Genomic DNA, 25,479 nt, shown 5'->3' with positions numbered 1-25,479 from the left:
GAAACAGCAGAGATGTAGCAGATAGAAACCTTGTACTGTACCACTTTCAGGGCTAGAATATTTCATGTTAAGATAGACTGACTATAAATTTGAAAGTTACCAACTCCTTATGCCTTCATCAGGTAGTGGTATGTGTGTGTGTGAAAATGGAGAGGAAAGACATGGAAAGGCTTCTGAGAGGGAGACTGTTTACATAAGGTCCTTTCTGAAATCCCCGTATTTGCTAAAACTGGAAAAGCTACATGTCCTGCTACCTATAATATCTAATCTAGTAATATCTATCTAGAACCTCAGAGAGGCAAAAAGTGGCATAATAATTCATTGGCATTCTTATAATATATTTATAACTGTCTTTTTTTTTTTTTAACTTGTCCTTTCCCCTGCACTCCTCATCCTCAGTTGTCCTTCCTCCAGAAGTGTCACAGGATCTGCCTAATGGTCACTGGATCACAGTTCTGCTGACCAGATATATTGCTGGCAGTCTGACAAACCCTGCTACTTTTCACACCCTGTGTGGTTTATTCATTTGTATGAGTTATTTCCCTTCCTTGAATAATTAACTGTGAGTTCTGAAGTTGTCTTAAATACACATTCACTGATAACTAGGTGGCAATATAAACGAGAGCCAAAGCTATTGCTCTACGATACATTCTGACAAGGCATCCTAGAGTTTCATTTCTCTCTCTGTCACACACACATGTACACACACACACACTTTGTTATTCAACACAAATGGAGCTTCCACAATGGAATTCTGATTTCATTCCTAAAAGGAATTGAAAATATACTAAATCTCACATCCTGTTCTGAATTCTCTGCACAGTTGTTGCCATCATAAAAATCAAAACCAGTCCTCCAAGAGTTACCACATGTCCCTGTCAGAGATATTCTACTTATTCTCTGAGAATAGTTCAAAAACACAATCTGTCATTTACCTGCTTATGGAAATTTTGGCCAGTGATAGCAGTGCTATGTGTACACTAACCTGCACAACAAGCTAAAAAGAAGCAGTTATTCATAGCAGTTTAAAAATATTGTTTCACCTCTCAAAGAGCAGAGGTAGGGCTCAACTATTCTTAGATGGAAGTTAATTCAGTATGCATTTCTGTTGCGATATTTCAACACGAATCTGGAAAAACTACTATATAAAAAAAATGCTGTCCTCAGATATAAATGCTTATAAAACTGTGAAGTAAATAAAACCTAGTTAGCTAACAACATTGTAGCTATTTGCAGTAAACAAACTGATTAAGCCCTCTACGAGGAATAATATGTGAGGGTACAGAGCTATTTAGTGATACCACAATTGAATAAAACTTGTGTATTGCAGAGCAAATTCCTTTGTTTTAGTTTTAAAAGCATTCAGTCTCACACTCTTCCACTCATGCCAGAGCAAACATGTTTCCATCACTGAGTTTTTTCATTTCCCTGGCATGAAAATAGAAATGAAATGTTTTCCTGAAGTGTTGCAACCTCTAAAACTTGCGTGTGGCATTTTGCTCTTATTTCCAGAAACAAGTCTGCCATTCTTGGAGAGAGTTAGTGCCAGTGAATGCCAGTATATAAGTCTGGAATATGTTGCTCGTGACCACGAGCAGTGCAGTTTCCCAGGTGCCACGCTCACAGCTCTCACTTCCCACTCCTACAGATGTACTCATGGTCATTCATCACCTCTGTGATTTCCACTAAGAAGCAAAAGGTCCTCAGCGTGCTTCTCAGCTGCTGTTTCATCTCACCATGACTAAAGAAGCGAAGGTGCGCACATCATCTCTGAGGAACAACCTCTAATGAATGGCCTGTCAGCCACATCACTCAGTAAGGAACAAAGGAGAAAAGGCTGACGTCTCTTCCATAAATCCCCCACAGAGGAAGTTTGTGAAAGTGGGCTACTTTAGGAAAAATATGTACCAAGATCTTCCTTTATTTTTACTGTTACTTTACAGCTGTATCAGAGACTTGTTTTGTCAAAGGCCTTTCCAACTGCTTTAATCCAAAATGCCTGCCATAGGGAGTACCCAGAATATCAATTTTTCATACTTTCAGTATGATTTACAAACAAATTGTGAAAGGGATGCAATCTTTAGACTCCACTGGGATGAATAGTTCAAAGGATCTTCACAGATCATTGCTTGAACAAAAAAAGGTGGAATTCACTTGGTTTGCATCGGCTTCTCTGCTGTGTTTGAGTTGTAGAAGAATTGTTGTTTGAGTTGCAGAAGAATTTACCATCTACAATAATCATGGAAATGGACTTTTAAAAAGAATTTTAGCAGCTATTAATTCTGACCTCAAAAGCCTCTTACAGTGCAATAAGGAATGTTGACAGTACCTGTACCTTCTACACGTAGGATATATAACATTTTCAAGTGTTACCTGCCAATAAGGATCTAACTTGTACAGCTATTATAAAACAAAATCGATTTTCAGAAAATACTAACAAAACATTTCTAAGCAGAAAATAAAAATTGAATCCCTACCATAGTTATTGATGGAGGTGGTCCACCTCAGATAAATAAGTGCAGCACCCCTATTTCCTTACAAAGGGAGTTCACATGGAGGTTTGTAAAAAATCAAGTAAATATATGATGTCTGTATTTAAAAACAAATCTATTTGTATTCAAAATGAGAATAAGAATAGAATCAGCCTAAATCAAGCTGAAAGCTGAACACAACAATATCTTCTGAAGTAGTTTTATTCATTGACTCTCCTAAACTTCCTTTTATGACAAGCATTTAGAATCTCTGGGTCTTAGAAAGCATGCATTAAACACCCAAAAGGATCTCAAAACTTTAATGAAACAGCAATGTGTGGATCATTGGTAGGGGGAATGGAGGGAGGATGGCATGGATTAAATGTGGATTATAACTTGTTTTTAGACAAAACTCATAAATAAAACACTTAGGCCCAGATTCAAGTCTCAGATATGTGGCATATATCACCAGATGCTTGTAAAAATGTTACTGCACTTACAGACCTAGCTCTGAGTACTCTATTAATTTAACTTGACATTTGTTTTAGGTTTTAATGGATTAGTGTGTGAAAATGCTTGTGCAACTGCCTTCTTACGTTTGATCATGCAGTTTCCAAGGGTTCATGAGCAAACAGATAAAACAATGTGTAGCTGGTTGTAATGCACACAATTACAGGAAAACAAGTTTTATATGACTTATTTTTTTTTAAATTGGCAATTTGTTGCTGAAAAAAAATTAGCAATACATAGCACTTTAGCTTTCTTCTTGGCTGTAGATATGATCTTTCTGTCATGGGATGCTATGGAGCTCTGCTAGAACCTGTGTTTATTCAGACAAGTAGCACATCAACATCTCCTCTTCAGAGATTTTTTCTGTCCATCTTGGAGGCTAAATTCTGTCAATAAAGATGTGATGTGCTTTTAAAGAGCACATGTGAATTCTCCTTTCTTTACTGAATTCCCATCAAATTTAATTGCATATATGGAGAGTGAATTTGTATACAATACTTTTGTATATAACACTATTCCACTATTTACACTTAACATAAATACATATATGTTTAGTATATATATATTTGTTTAATATCCTAGGAAATAAGAGAGCTTCTTTGCATATTGCTGGCCTTACGTAACACAGTAATTAAAAAAAAAAAACACACACATGCAAAATGAGGTAAGATTTTAAAAGGATTGGTTTTATGATAGCTCATTAGCTTCAAAATAATTTTATTTCTTCTATGTCATGTGTCTTTGTTTACAATTTGAATCTGGTCTACTACCAAGCAAAAATGCTCCTCTGTTAAAAACTGGAAAATAAATAAATAAATAAATAGACACACAAATTAAAAACACAAATTTTCTAAGGGACCAAATTCTGCAGATGACAGGATTACCTTTAGCACCCAAGTTAGCAGATTACCACTCTTGAGCTTTCTATCTTCACCTGCTCCAATTTAAAGCAGACTGAGACATTTCTAAAATAGGCCTGCCTGCAGTGATGTCAGGAACTATGTCTCTCAGCTGACCAGTTTTGCTTCTCGTTAAATATCATGACCTGTGGTATATGACACCGGGCCACCTCTGTGCCACAACTGGACAAGAATAGGACAAAGTATCTGCCTTTCAGTCTGAAGAAATTGTTTCCTTTTGTTGTGGGCACCATATTCATATGCTAAATACAGCATCCCCACTCTGCTAGAGGTGAGATACCATTGCATGTTCCAGATCTGCAGATGAAGTCTCTGCACCTTGCTAATGGAGGAATATCTAATTATTTCTTCTTCTGATCATCCAGATTTGCATTATCATACTTCCCATTTTTTTTTCTAAAACTAATGTGCCTAAAATTAGGAACTTAGTTGCTTAAAGTCCCTATCAATGGAGGGAATCAAGTACTTCCAGACAGTTCCTCAGATCTTAGATGGACTGAGTTCTGCTCTAATGATGCACATGTCTCTCTAATGGCTACGCAAATAAGCAAGGATAACCAGGCTCTTGCTTTGGGTGTTTCAGTAGCACATCTAAGAATGCCTGTGTAAGAGAGCCTCAGTAAAGTGAGAAATGGTTCATTCCTCCAAAACATGGTCCAGTCAGTTCTAAGCTGACCTGAACTGTCACAAATGACAGGGGTATGACACCTAAAAGAGTGCTTGCTAGAGCAACTGGGAGTACGTTATACCCTCATTCCCCCATCCTGTAGATAGCCTATATAAGTTTGTCTGGAAATGCATTGAGTCTCCCATGCAGACCCCTGCATGCTCCGGGCTGACAAACCTCCAGTCCCATGCCTACTGGCCTTGCATCGCACTGTGGGGTGGCATCAGGATGACTGTTTTCACCACATATTTTGATTACCTCTGCAGAAAACGTCACAGAGTCAGAGCTGTGTAACCCTGAGTCCTGAATAGTCATGCAAAATACCTTAATGAAAGTACAATGCTGTTGTGAATTTGTGTTGATTAAACCTTGGAATTTTTTAGGGATGGTGGAGCCAGGGAGGCTTAGGAGATAAGTCTTTTATTCACAAAAATCTCCTGCAATCTTCTCCAAATTGTTACAACTGGAAAATATCAGGAGGTTAATAAGGCCATCAACACATGCTATATCGATGATTTCAGAGTGGGAGATTTCACACTGGGTAGCTGAGCTTCTAGGAATTACTTTCACCAAACAAGGAAACAGACTTAATTTTGGTTGATATTGTGACAGGATTATGCCTGTGGAAGGACACAATTTAATTGTAACACCTATGTGGAGGTGATGTTTAGTTTGAGTGCACAAACCATACTGAGTCTGATTTCATTACAGCCAGGTTTAGATATCAGGAGAGACCTGCAGAACATCTAGGATCCTAAAATCTGCAACAAAGACACAGTGTTATCAACAATACCTTCTTAATTTTTACACCATGGTACCAGGTTGATACCATTCATTCTTATAAGAGGAGCACTAATTTGTAAAAAGTAAAGTCTGAAAATTCTTGCTGCACACAGACTGGTGCGATCAAGAGAAGAATGAGAAGCAGCAGAAAACAATTTGTTTCCTGGTTGACTTACTAAATATGTGCACTAGTGAAATATTGCCTTTCCTCTTGCATTCTTCCTGTGTGGTCAGGACAAAAAGAAGTACTGTCCACCTATCACAACATGGAACGCCAGGGAGAAACTCCACATTCAGAAGATTTAGAAAGATGCTACGAATATTTTGTAGGATTTGGAAAAAACATGGAGAGATTGTATAGCTTCATATTTCTTTTTTGATTGTTACAAGCCAAATTCTTTTCTGGTATAAAAGATCTAAGTTATATTCCAGTTAATGAAACAAGACCAGCTTATCCCAGAAGAAAAACTCATTCCTGTTCTGCCACAACAGCAAAATTAGAGAAAATGCAATGGACTTTCCCAGTATGTAGAAGCCATTCTTAGCTACTCAGATGGCTCAGCAGTTAGTGCATGAACCACTCTGTTCAGCTTTCTAAAGATTTATTCTGCAAAAGTCTAATTTCTTGCAGGGTGCTGTTCTCCCATAGCTCCTCCTCTTGCAGTTTAGAGTTCTGACTTTACACATTACAGGTTTGGAGCAGTGTCTTTGAGGGGGAAAGAGCAGGGGGGGATTGGATAACTGCCCAATTTTATATGATAAAAGTGAAATTCTCTTCTGTCTGCAGGGCAATCCCCAGGGAACAACGTATGAAACCCACACTTAAATAAAATCATATCCTGTTTGCAAACATCATATTCCCTTTGCTTCTCAAGTAATCTGGACCCATAAACCCCAGCACAGCTTGAGAGCCCATTCCTCATCTAAACAAATGCCATAAGCCCCTTTATACTTTTACAACCATGTCAGAAAATAATATTGACTGCCAATAGTGATGTGATTGGAGTTGCCTCCTCTGAGCCATAAAAGAAGCAGTCTGTTATCAATTTCTCTAAATGCATCAAGGGAATTATGGGTCGGTTCAGTTCCAAGTTATAAATGACAATTCAAAAGCCGCAGAAGTGTTTGAAGCTGGGAGCCGATGATGACATTATCATAAAAGCCTGCTCTTCTTTACTTTTGTGGTTTTTTTTTTTTCTTGCCTATCAACTAGGCAAAAAAAATATGGCTGAGAAATGACTTCAAGATTTCTTCACACAGCAGCAGGTCAAACAGGCAGGAAAACAATCACTATTTTTAGTGACAGACTGAGGCAAGGAGATGAAACTTGCTCACATTAAAAGTAGATTTCTGCTTTTTTTTTTTTTAATTATTTTATCATTTTCACAGCAGAACAGAAGGGGAGGAATCGCAATAGATGCATGCAATGATTAAATGATCAGTTATATCTCCAGTGGCTATTCACAGAAGAGAAATTGTGGAATTGTCTGATAATTTGCAGAACCAAAAATAATTTGTGATTATTCTCCCCATTTGGCCATTTCACCTGCAATCTACTTACCTCCTGGAAAACTTTTCACATTCCAAACCTCTGACCAGCTGCAAGAAACCATCTCTTATTATTAAAACCACTGGACATAGACCTGCTAATCTCTCTCCAGCACAAGGAATTACACCCCTACAGTATTAGAACTTTTTAACCATAGTTGGTCCAGGTACAATGTTCAACTTGAAAAAAGAATAAAAACTACTATTGAAAGACAGAGGTCCCATACTTCAGTAGATGTTATGTTGCTGAATCTGGATAGTCCTCTGATTAAAAAAAAAAAAAAAAAAAAGTATATATAATTTATGCAAGAAATACTGTTATGGACAAATTTAGGTTAGATAAAGCCTTTTTCTTCTCCCTCTGTGAAACCTGCTCAGTTTGGTTGCCAGTATGAGTCACCTTAGGGCTGTTAGATAGGGAGATATTTATTAGCTGTGTAGTTTCTTAGTTTCTTATTCTTTATTTTTCTTCTGAAAGCCTGGCATATACTTATCCAAATTCAACAATAACCCTGACTTAAGTAGTCACTATCACTGCTTGAAAGCAAATTAAAATGCTTACAAAATCAGTAAACTGTAGCTTTACATGTATTTTGTATTGAAGCATAAGATTCAGAGCTGTGATGAAAAAGGATCAGAGAATATTGAAACTTTGTTAGGGACACTTCCTCTCGTTTACTTTGCAAGATGCTTGAAAGAGCTTTCTTTTACTACAGTCACTGTGATATTGAAAGAAGAGGATCCCTCATCTTGACTGCAGCTTATTGGTGCTGTTGGGACAGAGATAACAACAAAATCAATAATACAGCAGAATTCAGGGTTACAGAGATTGGTTGGATCTTTAAGTCCTGTGGGAACAATGCAAGCCATCCCAAACTCATGCCAATAATCTTAACAGCCCATCAGCTCACCATGTCTGCAATGCCTATGAAGTCTACATTTCAGTCCTTACTCCAAGAGTAGTTTACATTTTGTCCAGTGATTCTTTCATGTGAAATATATACGCTTTGTGGAACAGAGGCTTGGAGCTAGGACTTGACATTATTTATGCTAGGTAAATTGTACATTTAGATATACCACCCTTACTCCTTGCTCTGTCTTAATGGCCCGGTGCTCTTTCCAACAGTGGCACAGCTTCAGTGTGTGGCATGAGGGTCCCAAACCAGAACCAGACTATGATTTCCACATTGATAACAGCATCACTTAAGAAATGGGAACTTTGATATTAAATCCAGCCTGGCAGTGAAGAAGAAGAAGCCTAGGTGTGACCATTGCCTGTGTGAGTAGTTTAACTACTAATGTATTTAATAACAGAAAGGCTGAAAAATAACTGCCAGCAAGGTCCACATGTGGTTAGAAGACAGTAGAATAAAAGATCTCGGAAAACCATCATTCAGGAGAGAGCCATAAAATCTTTAAAGTCTTCTGCAAGAACTGATGTCTCTTTTTTTTTTTTTTTAATATTTTTTCTCCCTGGATTCTTTAGTGAACAAGTAACCAATTAAGCAAGCAAGAAATTAAATAAAAGGTAAGAAAAAAAAATAAATTTTAATTATTTTCACAGTCTTTTCATGAACTATGTCCTGATCTTACTGTTTTACATTGATTACTGCTTCATACTATTCAATTAATTTAAAATCTACAAAGTACCAATGCTTCTTTCTTTCTACCATCTTTTTTGAAAGTAAATATAGGAATTGCTTTCCAGACAGTTTGAAGTAGCTTTTCCCAGAGCTCATCCTAACCAATAGACAGCCAAATATCACTGAAAGTGAGTTCCTAATCTGATTATTTACCTTGAAAAAGGTCACAACCCATTCCCTTAGAAGAGCCCTACAGCAAGCCTGACAATAATATGTAGAAAGGGAAACCCAACTAGAAAAAAATAAATAAAGTATCGATTTCTACAACATGTTCTTTAATCCAATTTCCATGATTCCAAATCAGAAATAAAGCAAATAGACCCAAGAATGTACAGATAAATTTAAGTATTTAAAAAGGTAAGTTATACTGAGCATTTCTGACTTATGTTAACTTTAGAATTGACAGCATACTTTTATTATTCAAAGTATTTAAAAGGATTTCAAAGCCTATATCTATTTATGATTTTAACACTAACTTTAACACAAACTAATGCCTGAATAACATGTTTAATAGAAAAATATTTTATTTAATTTTCAAAGCCCACCATGGTCATATTTACTTTCCAAAGATCACAGAAAGAATTGTCAAGGAATTCTGCATCACCTCCTCTTTGCTCAGAAGTCTGAACAACATTCTTTCACAACTTCATTCATCTCTTGTTCAACTCTCCATAAACTTCTTGATAAAATTCAATAACTGTGAGAAACTACCTTAATAACAATTGATTTCACCTTTTTATATAGAAAAGTGTGTATGCATAGGCATGTGTGAATATGTACACACAGATGTGCATTTGCAAGTGCATGTCTGCATGTCTATGTGTAACATTAGCCGGTCCATATACAGAAATGATCCCCAAGTTTCAAATACAGCAAGTTGCTAACCACTAAGTTCCAAATTTTAGGCAGAATCCTCAACAAGTGTAAATAGTAGGGGAGCTTGAATGATTACCACTTCTCGATGCTTTGTTCCTTAACTCATAGTTCATAAATCCTCCAAAATTACTAAATTCTGAAAGTTAAATTGAAATTATTATCTTTCTGTGTTAAGTTCCTACAACACATGTTTTGTTTTTCAGGGATATAAAAATAATAATAAACAAACAACTATAAAGAAGACTACTGTGGCATAGAACTTATCCTTTGTAGAGGATAATAGTAAATAAAACATTAGAAGTTTGCATTGGAAGTTGACCTATAGTTCTAATTGCACTCCAGAGATTGTGGCTTTATTTCTGTATAGGGAACATAAGGGAACAAGGGAATTTAAACTTATGTGCATCATCTAGGCAGCCCATCCATATCTAGTAATATCAGCATTTTGATATTGCTAACATTAAAATAATAGTAAATAATGGCTGCAGCTGGACCAGATATGTAGAATACTGCTATGTAGGAAAACAAAAACAAAATCAAAACCAAAACTAAAACCACCTATGCATGATGCCAGAATCAGTAGATATGCTCCATCCTAAATGTTTTTCAATAATGCATTTTTTTAATGCATTTTATGCATATTACAGATTTTTTTCCACTGAGTTCTAATACTCACTTGCAAGATTATTTCAGAATGAATCTGTTTCAAAACAGGCCATAAAAAATGCTTAATTAATTTATTAGTTTAACAGAACCCAAGGAATTTTCTAGCAACTAGTGAACAGTTCTCATCATGCTAAATGTTAGTGTTGATAATTTTTTTCTCCTCTCTGAATAATGCAAAGCTATATTTATTTTCACTTCTTCAAAGTTCATTCTGTTACTTTTCTCAAAAATAGATCCCATAAAAAAAAAAAAAAAAGGACAACTAAGAAATGTATGTTTTCACAAAATATATTCCTGTCTAATTGCTCTATATGCTTATCACAATGTATTTTTTCTATGTCTTTGAGAATGGTATGATAGTGTCTCAGATTTTATCTCAAGATTCATCGTCAACTTCTCATGACTTTGAACTGATACAGCAACAGTGCTATGGAGCTCATGAATATATGTGCCGTGTGCTTTCCCTCTTGCAAAATAAATAAATAAAAATCTACTTACCCCAAGTCCCCCACAAGGCAACAAGGAAAAGAGTTTTTGAGACACGTTTCCTATATATTAAAGAAAAAAAGAAACAATAAGCAATAGTTATCAAAAGTTCATTTAAATACTGGAACAATAATCCCTCTAATATAATTCTGATTTCTGAATTTTGGTATCACACAGTGAAAATACCATGTATTCAAACAAATAATATCAATAGCACTTAGAAAGCAAATCAGCCATGTTGCATTGAAATTACTCTTTTTCAACAGTGACAAATCTTAAGATTGGTAAATCATAGTTTCAAAGGAGTGTATAAGTAATGCTCCAAACTCCACAGATAGTCACTGTACTACAGCTAGTAATTAACCCATTATCTTTAGTCGCTGAAAAGATAAGCAGCTTGTCTAAGTTAGTCATCTCAGCTTCTTCTACAGCCAGTGGAGTAAGATAGGCACCTCTGCCCAGCCTAGATGACTGAGGGGATGAATTACACTTGAGAAGTGCCTGCTTCTTTTCACTGACAACAGAGGGAACCTCATTAAGCTTTACGTGCAACTGATGAGTAATTTTTAAACTTCAGCTCTCCTAAATGTTTCTGCTTTTAAATTTGCAGTCTTCATCTTCTACTTTGGCAAAAAAATCTTGCCATTTACATTCCATCAATGAACAAGTTAACATTTTAAAACATAAAATGAAATACTAGTTGGTTCTGTACTACTCAGAAAATGTATTATACTAAACGGAAAAAGTACTTAATAGATTTTAGAATCTGTTTTCTAGCTTAGGATTTACTTCAATATTTAGAATTGCTTTTTATTAGTTCATGTTGCTTGTTTTGTTGTTGCAGTTGTTTTGGTGATGGTGGTTATGTTTTTTGTTGTTGTTTGTTTGTTTGTTTTTGTACCACTAAACTAATTGTTTGTCTTAATAAGGACAATACTGAAACCGGGTAAGGATCTCAGGATTTGATGCAGTTCCCATTGAAGTATGTAAACTGATCCTAAGGCAGCTGTGGAAGAGAACATACGCTCTTCCCCCACAGTATCACAGAACTGGCTTTGTGACTTTGCCATATGGAGGAAGCGTTAGATAGTGAATCACTCAGGTTACCTAGAGGAGCCACCCATTGTTATGGAAGGGGCAAACGCTGCAGTTACTCATATTCAGCAGGTGCCAATGAAATGTACAAAGACAATTATAAGCCATCATCTTTGAAGTATGAGAGATCGGACTGCAAGATCTGAGATGAAGAAAGTGCTTTACGCTTTGAGTAAAATCCAAGATGCATTTTTAACCGACCAGTGGCCTTTGATCATTTTGCACAGTGTGTGAGAGAAGCCAAACAAAACCTCCTGTGGAGCTACCAGGGGAAATGCAGGTGCAGCAGCTATGCAGAGCATTCTCATACTGTGAGTCCTAATGGCCCCAGACATGCAAGGAAATGTTCGTTGATGAAGACCGTCAGAGCAGAGGTATGGGAGGAGTTTCCAGATCCCTTGCTAAGCAGATCCAGGGACCAATGTGAACAGCTATTTTTCACTTTTTACTGTGGGGAAGATCAAAAAGTCTTGAGCAGCTAACTAAAAAATTAATGCTGTTAAAGTGTCAGGAGACATTAATGGAAACATAAGCTGAAATCTGAGATAAAAGAAGGCATTTTTAGAATATTGAATGACTAGACCTTTTTTCTTAAATTCCATTGCATAAGAGAGAACAGATGAATTCTCATTTATCTCCGTGCAACCAGGCACATTGTACATGGTAAACACTATTAAAAACAACAAACACAAAGTGAAAACAGAAAAGCAGATGGTGAGGAAGGACACTAAAATCAATCAACAGATAGTACTAAAGCAGGGAAAAAAACAAGCACAAAGCCTTTTCAGTGTATCAAGCAACTTGCCAGGATATTCACTTCTATTGCACAAGAGTCAAAAAAGAAGAAGAAGACAGACATTGCAGAAGAAAAACATCAAGATTTCATGAAAACATTGGGAAAGATTCCTCTAAGAGAGTGAGACCAAAATTTAGCTACCATCACATAAAGTAAAGAGCTCATAACACTCCTCCATAAATGAAAATCAGCAGGAAAAAAAGCAAATCCTGAAAATGAATTATGAGAATTTCCCATTATGTTTAGAGATGATGCCTCAGCAGAATTTGTTAAATAGCAGATATTTCCCAGCATCACCCTTCCTCACCCCGAGACACTTCCAGAGTAAAATAATAAAAGAAAATATATATTGGAATACTTCAACTAAGATGAAAGACAAATGGCTTTGCATCAGGACAGAATTTGCAATAATCAACAAATTGCTTTAGAAAAAAGGTCTTTTAGAGAAGATTCACCCCAAAAATGTGCAGATAAAGTTATAAAAATTATCTAAGATTTGTACTCTGAAATGTAAAGCCACAAAGGCAGTAGCAGTTGTTAGTCAAATTGTGTGATGAGGCACCCACCACTGAAGTTAGGAGGCCCCTATGGAAGTCAATAAAGCTGTTTAGGAGATTGGCAACTGGAGGCTGGGACTCTGATGAGCAAGAAAAGTGTTGGGCAAAAAGCTGTCTTTAAAAAAAAAAAAAAAAAAAGCGTTCACTCGTGAAAAGGCACCATTCAGTAAAAAGCAAAGTCAGTTTGAGAAACATGATTGTTTTCAGTGTCACCCCTTGAGAATGAAGCCATTTCTTCTAAGTTGTCATTTTTTGACTGACTTGAAATTACAATTGCACAGACACTCTGTAAATGCATCCTTTAGTTGTATTTTAAATGCTGCCTCACTGTCAGGGATGTGTTGACAGTATATTTCTCACTTTTAAAAACTTGTAATCATTGGAAACTTACTTTTTAGAAACACTTCCTTAATTATTGTTGTAGAGGTAAAAAGCAAACAAATTTGTAAGAGCTGCTTGGTAAATGTTCTGCCCTTGAGCTTATTCAGAGAGTTTTGAAAGGTTGTATTCTGTCACATGAAACCATAATGTGATGTGACACACAGTCTCCATATTAGTTTCCTTCATGTCAAGAAAATGTAATGCAACATAACATGTTGCTTAACACACCACAGTGAAATATGATCAGTCAAAAGCTTAGCTGCACAATAGTGTAAAAATAGAAGTGATCATTTGCAATAGCTGTGTTTGTAAGACCTGTTTTGGGGAAAATCAAGCCAAGAGTTCAAGCTAGTTTATACTCTGAAAGCATTAAGAATATTCATAATATCTGTGTACATAATTCTCACTGATTTCAGTAGTTCACAACCATTTTGCTTTGCAGCCTTCCAGAACAAAGTAGGTTACCTGAACATGGAAATAAACTTTTATTGACAGATAGCACATTTCTAGCTTTAGTCGTACTTAATTTCATTCCTTCAAGTGCTTCTTTTCTATTTGAAAGATACAGAAACTGCTTGTTAGCAAGGAAAGACCTTCAGACAATGTAGATGCAGTCTTCTGAACAGCAAAAAAAGGAACAAACACTTTTCTGAGGCTTAAGAGTGGAGAACAAAGTGTGCCTCTGTCTTTTTGGGTAGGTAGAAGAGTAAGGGAAGGAATGAAACTCTTTTCATTAAGATGCAAAGCCATAATCCGATGAAACAATTTCTGCAGGAAAAAAGATGAAAAGGAGGAAGGAAGGAAGGAAGGAAGGAAGGAAGGAAGGAAGGAAGGAAGGAAGGAAGGAAGGAAGGAAGGAAGGAAGGAAGGAAGGAAGGAAGGAAGGAAGGAAGAAAATTTCCACTGAAAATAGGACTGTTTTATGAGATGATGTTATTGATGACAATTTTTATGAGAAACATTTCCTTTAGATTTTTCTCCTTTGCTACACATCATTTTGAATTTTTATGCTATACCAAGATGTTAATTTTAATGTCAGCATTGGTTAGGTTCAACCTCACAGAACTGGGGACAATGAAAGGTGGAACAGTCACACTGCATTTTGGAAAAATTTAAAAGATAATTAGGTTCTTTTATACAAGAGTATGAAAGCTCAAATGATCAGAGCTTCCAGCCAACAGAAAGAAAAAAAAAAAAAAGGCACATGCAAAAGCATGTGGGAAGGGTGTTTCGTTGACTGTTGTCTCGGTAAAAGGCCATGCGAGAGGCAGCAAGAAAACATCCTACAGAGACAGACGAGGGCATTAAGCCAAGGATACACTCAGAATATATGCTAGGAGTGTGATTTTGATATAAACTCAGAGAGTAAATGTTTTGGACTGAGTGCCAAATGAAAAAGGCAAGGAGTGTTGAGTAAAGAACAGTGGGCAAATAAATGGTTTTCTAAGACTAGGTAAACAAAGTCTTCTGCATTCTTTATACACAGGCAGAAACATAGCAAGAATATACGGGTACATTATTTTTTTCACCTCATTACTGATACTACACACTGCATCCCATATGCTAGTCAACCACTGAGATCCAAAATGGGAACAAGATTTCATATAAATGTATGTTATATTAAATAATGTAGAAGTTAAAATGAAATGAATCAAAACCATCACAAGCTAAATGAAATGCTGGACTTCATCAAAATGGAATATTTTGACAATGTTGATAATCCCAAATCAAAATGTTTCCAGTTTTTAATGTTGCAGGAATTTAGTGCTTTTTCTTTAAAAAAAAAATAAAGATGAGGATTTCCTACTTTGAAAACTCCATCTTCTGAGAATCTAACATATTTCAGCTTGAAGAAGGTGCATAAACTTAGATAACATTGTGATCAAGACATTTTTCTTATCTACTTTTATGATTCACTGAAGCAACAGTATGCATTATAGAAGGAACTCTTTCTAAAGCAAGATAATTGCTATGTATTACTAGAACTGTGACAGCAATTTCTTTTGATGGCTAGTATTGTTTTTGTTTGGGTTGGGTTTTATTACATTTAGGAAAATCTCTATATCTTAAAGTGCTATAAAAATAGCTGAGAATGTGTGTTCCATCTAGTGTGCTGGGATTTAGGGGCAAGATTTCACTCACACATTATTTCTAAAATGCACTATTTGTGTTTCATTTCAAATCCTCTGTAGCAGGTGTGACAAGATGCTCTGCTTCATGCTCCAGTCATGACAGAGCTCAATTTAACCCTGCTTTTCTACTATGAAAGTGAATGTACATACACTTTGGCTGTGTATGAAGATATTTGATAAGAAAATCTTGTCAGTTTTATGCCATTCTGTATATCCATGGGTCCATTTAATATTTTAATGTCTTTTCCTGGTTATTCAGAAAGACATTGTATTCTGCATAATGGCAAAGCATTAAAATAAAGTTCACTCGGTAGCAAGACTCAGACATGGTATCTGCAATCAGCAAGGCTGAAATCATTGAAATAAAGCAAATGAGAACAACAAATAAGCAATTCTGACAAGCAAGTGTATCTTAAACTCCCATTTTCAAAGCAAAGAACACAAGGAGATCAAAGACCACCGTGTTCAAAATTGCCATCAACCTCTGATGGAGAGCAAATTACAATAATGGGTTAACACTTCGACGGTTTCGAAGCAAATGAGGAGAAACTTCTATTGCTGCTTTCCAGTCTGTGCATTTTGCTAATCTATATTTGGCTTCCATTGTAACATTCTCCTTCCACACAGCAATGCATTTGGAAAAAGTGAATTTTTGTCACACTGCTTGCCAAGTATTTTAAACTGACACCAGCTATGACTAATGACAGTGCTGGAATGTGCTGTTCTCAGTAGAATAGAGGCCTGTACAGACCTAGGAGTTTCCTGGGGTCCAGCTTCTGTCTGTTCAGGGGGCTGGTGCCATACAGCAGTGAATGATGTTCAGAGTGAACCAGCTGTATTTCCTCCAGACTGGCTTTTCGACCTCGAATTCGCTGAAAGAAAACAGCAGAGGCCTACAATATTCCACTGACAATATTTAGGGGAAAAAAAAAAAAAAAAAAAAAAAAAAAAAAAGTAAAGGTCCAAAATAACATTTAGTATGATTAATAATGGGTTGAAATTGCGTCATGCAGGAATGTGACACTGATTTGTTTATTAAAGTAATGCTATATGAAAAACAAATGCGTGTGTGGTTTATCACAAATGCTTCTCTTAAGTCTTAGCAGAGTTAACTTAATACAGGGTTTCACATACAAGGGAAAGAAAAGATTCTGACTTTTTCTACATTATTTTATGAAATGTGAACCAAAAGTAAAATATTTTTTAAGTCAGAGAGTTGGCTAGAAAACTTCTAGTTTAAAAAACAAAACTTTATTCACACTTGTAATCTGCAGATGTGTTTTGAGTATGGATTAATGTTTTTTGTGTTATTAAAATACCTGCAATTTACGCTGCTGGGAGAGCATGATTACAGTGAGGAGAGCCAGAGAGAGGAAGAAAATTAAAGTGTAAGCTCTTCAATAAAATATTTCCATATCTTTTTTTTTTTTTTTTTTGGAATATGTTTGATCTCCCAGGATCATTTTTTTGTTGTAGATACTGACTCACTTGCTTTATTATGTTTTTGCATGTGGAGTTTGTCTCTTTAACTGTTTCACCAGCTTGTACTCTCCCCACTTAAATCAGTGTTAAAAAGGGACTATTTCTAAAGGGACTATCAATTCTATAAATTTAATCAGTTTAGATAAATAAGGCAGATAGGAAAGAAGGAAGAAAAGATAAAACTAAAACTTTCTTATTCACCAGGTCTGTTCCTTGTATGTATTAGGAGTTACAGAGTGTCATGGAAATATTTACTTCTCTGCCTGTGTTAGTGCTTTTGCAAACACAGCAACATGAAGCAGATTTTGTTCAGGTTTGGGCATAATAAACAGCACTGTCAACAAAGTTCAGGTCCCAAGATCATCTTTCCTGTTCATAACACAAAGAGAAAATGGACTGTTTTTAACGTCTTAGACTCTGTTTGCAGAGCTGGTCATTATGAACATCTGGGGCAAAACCTCTCGCAGGTTTGACTGTGAATCCGCCTGACTGTAAAGGTCTACAAATAAACAGGTACAGGAGTTATCTAAATAGACTGACCTAGTTTTACTAGACTGATTAACCTGTTACAGAAATATTGGTCACATCTAGTTTTTTTAGAGTTTAAGTTGTCATTCTTATTATATCCATCACCTACTCATGCACATCCAGAAGCAGTAACCTCTTCACTAGGAGAAGAAAGCGATTTCATAAATATTAAAGAGAATGTGAGGACAAAAAGAGCTTCTGGGGGATGAGTGTGGGGATGTTAGGAGAGAACCAAGCACAGTTTATACTGAGTTAGGCAGTAGCAATTTTTTTCTAAATAATCAGGCAAAATGTCCTAAGAGTTAGATCTAGATGACTGGGAACAAGCTCCCCTCCAGGGAAATGGTGGAAGCCCTATTTCTTGTAGTGTTTAGAAATGGACTGAATACAACAATGGAAAAAACATTTTAAGGAATGATCCAAGAACTAAATGACTTAATAAACCCTTTTTTCATCACTACTTTCTTCAGACCTCTCCCAGTCTCACATGAGAATTTGTAGCAGTGCACTCACATCCTTTTAACACACAGTTGCACAATCAAAATCAGCACATTATGTTACTTCATGGAGTCAGTGCACTCTATAATAGTTCTTCTGGGTCAGATGAAGTATTTTTCTTCACAGGCGAGGTGACTGGTAACATTTATTCATTCATCCATTCTTATTAATGTCTATGTTTCTGATCAGCTGCTTAAAATCTTTATATCCAGCTTTCAACAGCAAAACAGGGAAGGAGAGTTAGTGTCTAGGACAGCTAAAACAAATGTGTAAGAAAAGTATAGGGGTATTTTATGAAGGTGACATCAAAAAACCTTGAGTCATATATTTATATAACATATACTCTGGTCATATATTTTCTACAAGTTACACAAAAGCTCTATAGGACATGCCTAAGACAGTTAACTGTCTATCTCTTTTTAAGTGCTGTTAAATGCTGTACCATTTTAACTACGAGAAGACCCACAGCCAGACACCATTCTTATAACAGGGAGCTCTGTGGTATTCTATAGTTCTACACTAACTGGGTAGGGTCTCTAAATGAACCCCAGAATGAACCAGAGTGGAGAGTATTTTGCTGAGGAGCCTCCTGTTACCCAATATTGCTAGCCAGATTCTCTAGGAAGACAGAGGCTGTGTAGAAAAAAGCTTGTTGAAGAAACCAAATAGCATCTAACAGCCTACTTCAGGCTACTCCTGACAGTAAGGTCCTCAAGGTGCAGCCAACAGCCAAGCTGCTCTTTCTCCAAGGCTTCTCCAGCTACAACATTGAACATTAGCAAGCACATTTCATTCACACAGTAAATGGCAGGAGGAAAGGGAAATGTAAAGAGTGCACATCTGCACTGTTTCTGCATTCACACCTCCTCATTTATTGTTCCTTTCATCCCACCTTTGCTGTATCTCTGCAGGTCAATCCATTTTGAATAGAATTAAAATTCTAACTATCTAAGTTTCCACACACACAAACACACACACAAAAAGTGATACTAAAATGCCCTGTAATAATAAGAACAATTATTCTTACACAATGATGTCAGAATTTAGCTGATTTATAAAAGCACATGCCATAAGTCTATTACCAGAGTCTGGAATCATATAACTTCAGTTATGTAAAGCAAGTTTCTGTCTCTTGCTGGCATGAGCTATTAGACAACGTAACATATGCATCTGTATAACTTTATACGTACATTTTTATCCACATCTTTTTTATTTTAATATGTCCTTTTTCATTTTCTTTGCCCTTAGTAACATCAAAAGACTAAAGTGTACTAGAAAGCAGAAAAATGACACAAAGCTGATGAAAAAGGTGAAATAGCATAGGAGAACTTTTGGACCATATTTGTTTCATTTGGGGAACTTGAAAGGGCTTGTTTGGTCATACATCCATAGTAGAAAGGCAAGTCATTCTTTTCTAATGTACATGGCAATCTGTGTGTTGGCTCCCGCCTCTGCCATATGCAGGTCCCCTCATCAGCACACCATTTGCACATCTCAGGAGAGCAAAATGCACCTAAGCACTTCAAAAAAACAGTCCAGAACCAGAAAGCTATTCTCCCCACAACAGGAAAATGTTTTCACCTTTCATAGAATTTAAGGTCAAAGAGGACTGTCTAGTCTGGTCTCCTGATTAAAATATATCATTAAAGTTTCACATAGATAACCTCTGTTAACCTAGGGATTTTGGTTAGACTTTCAGCAGACTAAACTCTTGCATAGTTAGAGATTCAAAAAGACAAAGGTGACACCGCCTATTTCTCTCTGCTAAACTAACAGGAATTGTTGACATAGCTTAAGCAATATTTCTCACTCAGGTCTCTCAGTGTATGATGACCATTGCCTTTACTGCAGCTATTTGTATGGAGACAGTGTCTCAGAGATTCTCTCAGGTTACTCAGTTTGTAAAGAAGGTCTTCAGAGTGTTTCTTACTTTTCTGGGATTTCTCATAATTGTTAAATTCTCTCTTATTTTGAAAAAAATACACAGAGATAACATGGATATTTTGCCAGTCAGTACACTCTCTCTCTTCTCTCTCATCTCTCATTCTTCTCATCTCTCATCTCATTCTCATCTCATTCTCATCACTCTTTCTCTTCTTTATGAGGAAATTGCAGGTATATCATTCATACACACACAGTTATTATCTTCATGTGTTTTGGGCTTCCAGTGCCTAACCTGAGTATGTTCAACACTGCAAAGGATTTTGCTCTTAAAGTGTCTTTATAGACTTTCCTGTGTTATTCCTTCTTTAGTGGTAAACTGAGACTCAGGGGATGAATTTTTTTTATATATATTTTGGTCCATGTGATCTGGCAGACTCAAAGGTTTGTAAAACTTTTAATTCTTTCATTCAGTCCCCTTTGGTCCATGAGATGTGGACAGCAGAAGGTGTAAAATTACCCATATTCATATCAAATTCCACTCTGAAAAGGAAAATATTGCTGGACCACAGTCCCTATAGGAAGGAGAGGTGAGAGCATGAAGTGGGACCTTGTCTACTTTTCTTTTCTCTTTCCTTTCCTTTCCTTTCCTTTCCTTTCCTTTCCTTTCCTTTCCTTTCCTTTCCTTTCCTTTCCTTTCCTTTCCTTTCCTTTCCTTTCCTTTCCTTTCCTTTCCTTTCCTTTCCTTTCCTTTCCTTTCCTTTCCTTTCCTTTCCTTTCCTTTCCTTTCCCTTCCCTCCCCTCCCCTCCTCTCCCCCCCCTCCCCTCCCCTCCCCTCCCCTCCCCTCCCCTCCTTTCTAAAACTGTGTTGATCAGTATAACCTAATACCAGTCATGTGCATATAAATTATGGCCCCACAGGAGCTACATAAATACTTCCTCTCCGTAGAACAAGTAGAAAGCAGACACCACTACCAAAACATAACTCAGTCTTTCTTTTGTCCCAAAGGTAAGGCAGCTATGCTTTGTTCTTTACAAAGAGAAAATTCCATAATAATAATAATAATAATAATAATAATAATAATAATAATAATAATAATAAACTTAATGGTTGTTTTTATGCCAGTCTTTTTAGCTGCCCTGTTCTAGGGCTGCATTTCACAGCTGTCTGTTCTGCATTGGTCAACTTTTACCAAACACAGAACAGATATCTCAGAAACATGCACAACACTGCTAACCTAATGAAAAAATATTATAGCCAAACTGTACTTTCCCAATACATTTCTTAAATACCAAGACTATAAAAAAGTCCAGAACAGAGGGTAATGACTGCACCTTCTTGCCCTGGGCTCAGTCAGGGACTGGTGTCTCAGGTCCCACTCTCTAGGGCTGGCTGTGATCTGAATGTTTTTCTCTTTCAACTTGGGAAAAACAGTGGGGGAAGTAATCTATCCATTTGGAAAAATTATAGTATTTAAAACAAAACAAAACAAAAACTATAAAATAAAATATTCCAAAAGCTAGAACTTGATTCTTGATTTAGCAAGAAACCTGTTAACATTGTTTGAATAATTCTAGAGCTCAAATGTCTATGGCTAGGAAGACAAAATACAGTCTGGAGAAACAGGTCCTTTTGGCTATATATGCAGCAGTAAATTAATCAGTGTCAGGAAACATTCCCAGGCAGAGGAACACAATCATCTGTACTATTAAATTGCTAAAGTGGTCCTTCACACCATTTTGGCAGAGCAGCAACTAACACTCTCCCAAAAACCTTGCAGACATGGCTGGGGCGCTGGCATGGGCCAGGGAGCATTTCTGATAGTATGAACATGGGCTTTTCTATGCCAGTTGGCCACAGTGGTGAAGAACAGTCCCCGGCACATTTTATTTTGTAGTGAAGATACAGTTTTGAATAGCCTAGTCAAATGTTGTTATGAATTTACCAAGCTATATTTTAAATTTGCTATATATGAGGGCAATGTGAGCAATATATACAGTTAGTGGGTAAAGTCTATATTAAACTATCTAGATTAATCTATTAACTTCAGTGAGTCCAGTGTCAGCCCAGTATGTATGACTTCCATTATCCCATGCTCAGCTGGCAATGCCTGGCTTCTCTGTGCTCTTCATCTCTCCAGGATATGAGGTGCATGAGAGAGGTTAATCCACGTTACACGGTTTAGAGACCATGTTTTGTTCCCTGACAGAGATAAAAAGATCATATAGACATAGATTTTTCATTTATGTAAAGGTTTCTTGCTAGAATAAGAAAATAGGCAGGCCACCCCCCAGCACACTTCTGTGACTAAGGATGCACATGTTGCAAGGTAAGAGATCTGTGCTATACCTGACTGAGCTGGATTTGATCCTGGAACTTCTCATCAAGCAAAAGTGGAACTGCAGTCCATTTGTGGGATACTTTTTTAATTTAAAAAAAAAAAAAAAAGTTTACAGTTGCTGTAGAGAGTTTGCTGACTGGCTGTTGCATGTTGCTGTTCCTAAGCTGTCCTTCAGACTTGGTGCATGAGACACTGCATGTGGTAAAACATCCCCCCATCCCCGCACTCCTTCTGACAGAAACTCTGGGAAACTATATTGAGAAATTATATTAAGAAATACTAGTGTCCATGAGGGAGTATTCGGAAGTCAGGAAAAGAGACAGTGCAGTTCAAGTGATGCTTTGGCTCTGCAACCTCAACTTGGTGTATTCCAGAACACAGTTTAATGGTATTAACTCACTATTTCTTGAATAATGCAATAACCACTCCTTTAGTGACATGAGTCACATATTCAGCTGAATAACTTTTCTAAAGAATCCAAGTACTGTTGAACCAAATTGCTTCAACCCTTCTATATTTTTAAAAGTGAGCAGGTTTAAGGATGTGCTTGATATCAAGCAAATGGTAGAGAATTCAGTGAAGCAAAGGATGGATTACATCATCAGATATAATCCTGCCTTTCACTACATAACAGGATCAAGATAAACACCAGTTCTATGCATGAACTTCACACAGAAGTTCCCAAGATTTTATCATCACAGTTTACATTTTGACAGCTCATTTCACATTCCAGCTTCATTTCAAAGCACACAATGGGAGTCAAAGTCAACTGAATGCCATTCAACATGAAATTATTTATTTCGTTTCTGCCCATTCTCTGGATTTTGTAAGACCTAATGGGCTATAATTCAATTTTTGAAATTGCAGAATTGCAAGGGAAAGCCGTAAGTCTTCCAAGAAACTAGCCTGCACCTCAGAACTAATCTATACTACGTTACCAATTTACCTTTTCGAGACCTATACAATTTATTATTCAGCAAAATCTGTTTATTGATAAAGAAAATAATACATAGTGGCACGTTGCATTTTACCTGTTTGTCCTCTTTTGTCTTTTCTGTATAGTATGGGTCCTGATAAGGTATCTAGGCTTTCATTTAGTAAAGCACTCAACTGGGTGTTTAACTTACTCAAGTATGTGATCCCGTCAATGAAACCACTTGTGTGATATGTGGCCTTAAGGACCTTGCTGAAAGAATGTCTTCTTGAAGATTAAAAAAAATTATCCAAGCTAAAAAAGAACAACAGTAGCCTGTTAGAGTGCTGCCACCTAGTTAAATGATTGTATACAACAAATCCTTTTCTAGTCCTTGCAATGTCTCCCTGCCCAGTATACTAGGCAAAATACTCTTTGTGTACAGCCACTAATAACTAAAAAAAAAACGGGGGGGGGCGGGGGGGGGGGGGAGCTATTATACCTGTTCCATTGGGTTTGTAAAAACCTAAGTATTTAAAGAAAAGTAACTAAAAAAAATCAAAATAAATAAATAAATATATAAATAAATATCAAAACCAAAAAGAGAGTATATGAACCCTGACAATTTGGAGATCCTGAAAACGTAAGCAGACTTCTGTTGAACTTTGTTGACTTGTGCTGCAGTGCCATAAGCACCCTCATTTGCCACAGGCTTCTGCAGAAGTTGACAGTGCTGCACAACTGGCAGGAAGCAGTGAGCGGTAGGAAAAGTTGTTTTTCAGTAACCCCAGACATATATTAACCTGAGAGCCCATGTTTGCTTTAAGCATGATATTTTAATACATGATTTTTTGAGGGAAATCAAAATAGAAGAAAGCTTTGCTGTTGCTTTGATGTTATCTAGAAGATTGCACTTGAATGCTTTGGTTTTTTTTGACTTGGCACCCATTGTATTCCAGAAAAATTACAATGCTTTTGAAAACAGTTTGTAGCCTGAAATAAGACAAGATTCAATGTGTTTATGGAGTGATAGAAAGTACATGTAAACAAGCAGTGCTCTATACTACTACAGAAGTAAAATTGTTAGTTGCTTCAAGAAATCAGGGACTGTTCTATTGAAAGTTCTGCAGTTGCCATTTGATTCTGTCATTCTAAATTTCTATATCAAGGTGAGGAGCAGGGTTACACCTGAGTTTTAGGTTTTTATGCATATGGATATGACTTCTATGACGCAAATTATTTGTTTTCTGCTTGGAAAGTGTGCTTTCTGAAAATGTGCTATTTTAATATCACCAGATAAATCCAAATAATTTGATGTTAATTCACTCTATTCTTACAGAATTAAGACAGATTTAGGACTTAATAATTTTTCCATTTACTTTAAAAAGTCAAGTATCTGGTCTTTATCTTTTATTACCTCACACTTGTTTAGCAACCCAGTTTCTTGCAGCCTTGACCAGATGCTTTGGATCCTTCCAGCATGCTCGGGGTGATTAGCGTAGTTGCCACACATACACTGGTGCTTCAGCATCAGACTGTCATATACAACACCTTCAGTACAAAGACAACACAATAAGAAACAGTGAGTAAAACAAATGCAAGTTATATAGTCTCATGTCACGCATACTCTAGCACATCTAGATTTTATTTGTCAGTTGGAGAAAGATGAAAATTCTGGATCTTAAATGCTATTTTCTTTGAGAGACTGTGAATGTTGACTTAAAAATTGTATCTTTCATAGTATAGTATAGTGTACATACATATAAAAATAGTGTTCAAGAAACTATACTAAAAACACAACTGTCAAGAAGAAAGGAAATTGGGTGGTGCCTTGTTAAATCTTTTATGTCTAGAAAAAAATGAGTAATGTTACTGAATCAGTTATTTTCTCTTTATTTAGTGGATAAAGCCAGTTAAGGTTGTTAATCAACCTCTGTACAAGAAAGTATTATTTATTCATAGCAGTCTAAGGAAAGCCACTCAGAAAAACAACTTTTAAAATAATTTTTACAATGACAGTGCTACTTTGTATTTGTAGTGCTTAACTGATACTATATTAAGTCAAAAGCATATCAGGTGGAAATTTCAGAGAGATGCAACAGTGGCAGCCAGAGTCATTTTTCATTAAAAAGAAAACTTCCACTCACTACACAATTAAGACCAAATCCTGTTGTTAGACTGCAATGCAAAGTTCCTTTGGAATTTTCTATGCTCATTTATCCAAGGACAGAACAACTTTATACCGCAGAGGTATCAATATCACATTGCTCTGTAGCTGTGTGTTAAGAGCAAGAGAGAAATTAT

At 36.4% G+C, this 25,479-nt stretch overlaps 1 protein-coding gene across 1 annotated transcript in view; it reads right to left on the bottom strand.

Annotated features, from left to right (window-relative positions):
- Window positions 1–25,479, bottom strand: part of HDAC9 (histone deacetylase 9) — a 472,308-nt gene that overhangs the window by 116,021 nt on the left and 330,808 nt on the right. The window contains exons 15-17 of the mRNA XM_032181790.1: window positions 24,593–24,726; window positions 16,283–16,403; window positions 10,583–10,632 (exon numbers count right to left, since the gene is read on the bottom strand). Coding sequence (XP_032037681.1) covers window positions 10,583–10,632; window positions 16,283–16,403; window positions 24,593–24,726 — 305 coding nt within the window. The remainder of the gene's footprint in view (window positions 1–10,582; window positions 10,633–16,282; window positions 16,404–24,592; window positions 24,727–25,479) is intronic.

This window comes from Aythya fuligula, chromosome 2 (genome assembly GCF_009819795.1).
Source record: "Aythya fuligula isolate bAytFul2 chromosome 2, bAytFul2.pri, whole genome shotgun sequence".
In the NCBI taxonomy this organism is placed as follows: domain Eukaryota; kingdom Metazoa; phylum Chordata; class Aves; order Anseriformes; family Anatidae; genus Aythya; species Aythya fuligula.
Note: the sequence above shows the minus strand (reverse complement) of the source record. Positions and strands in the feature narration are given on the sequence as shown.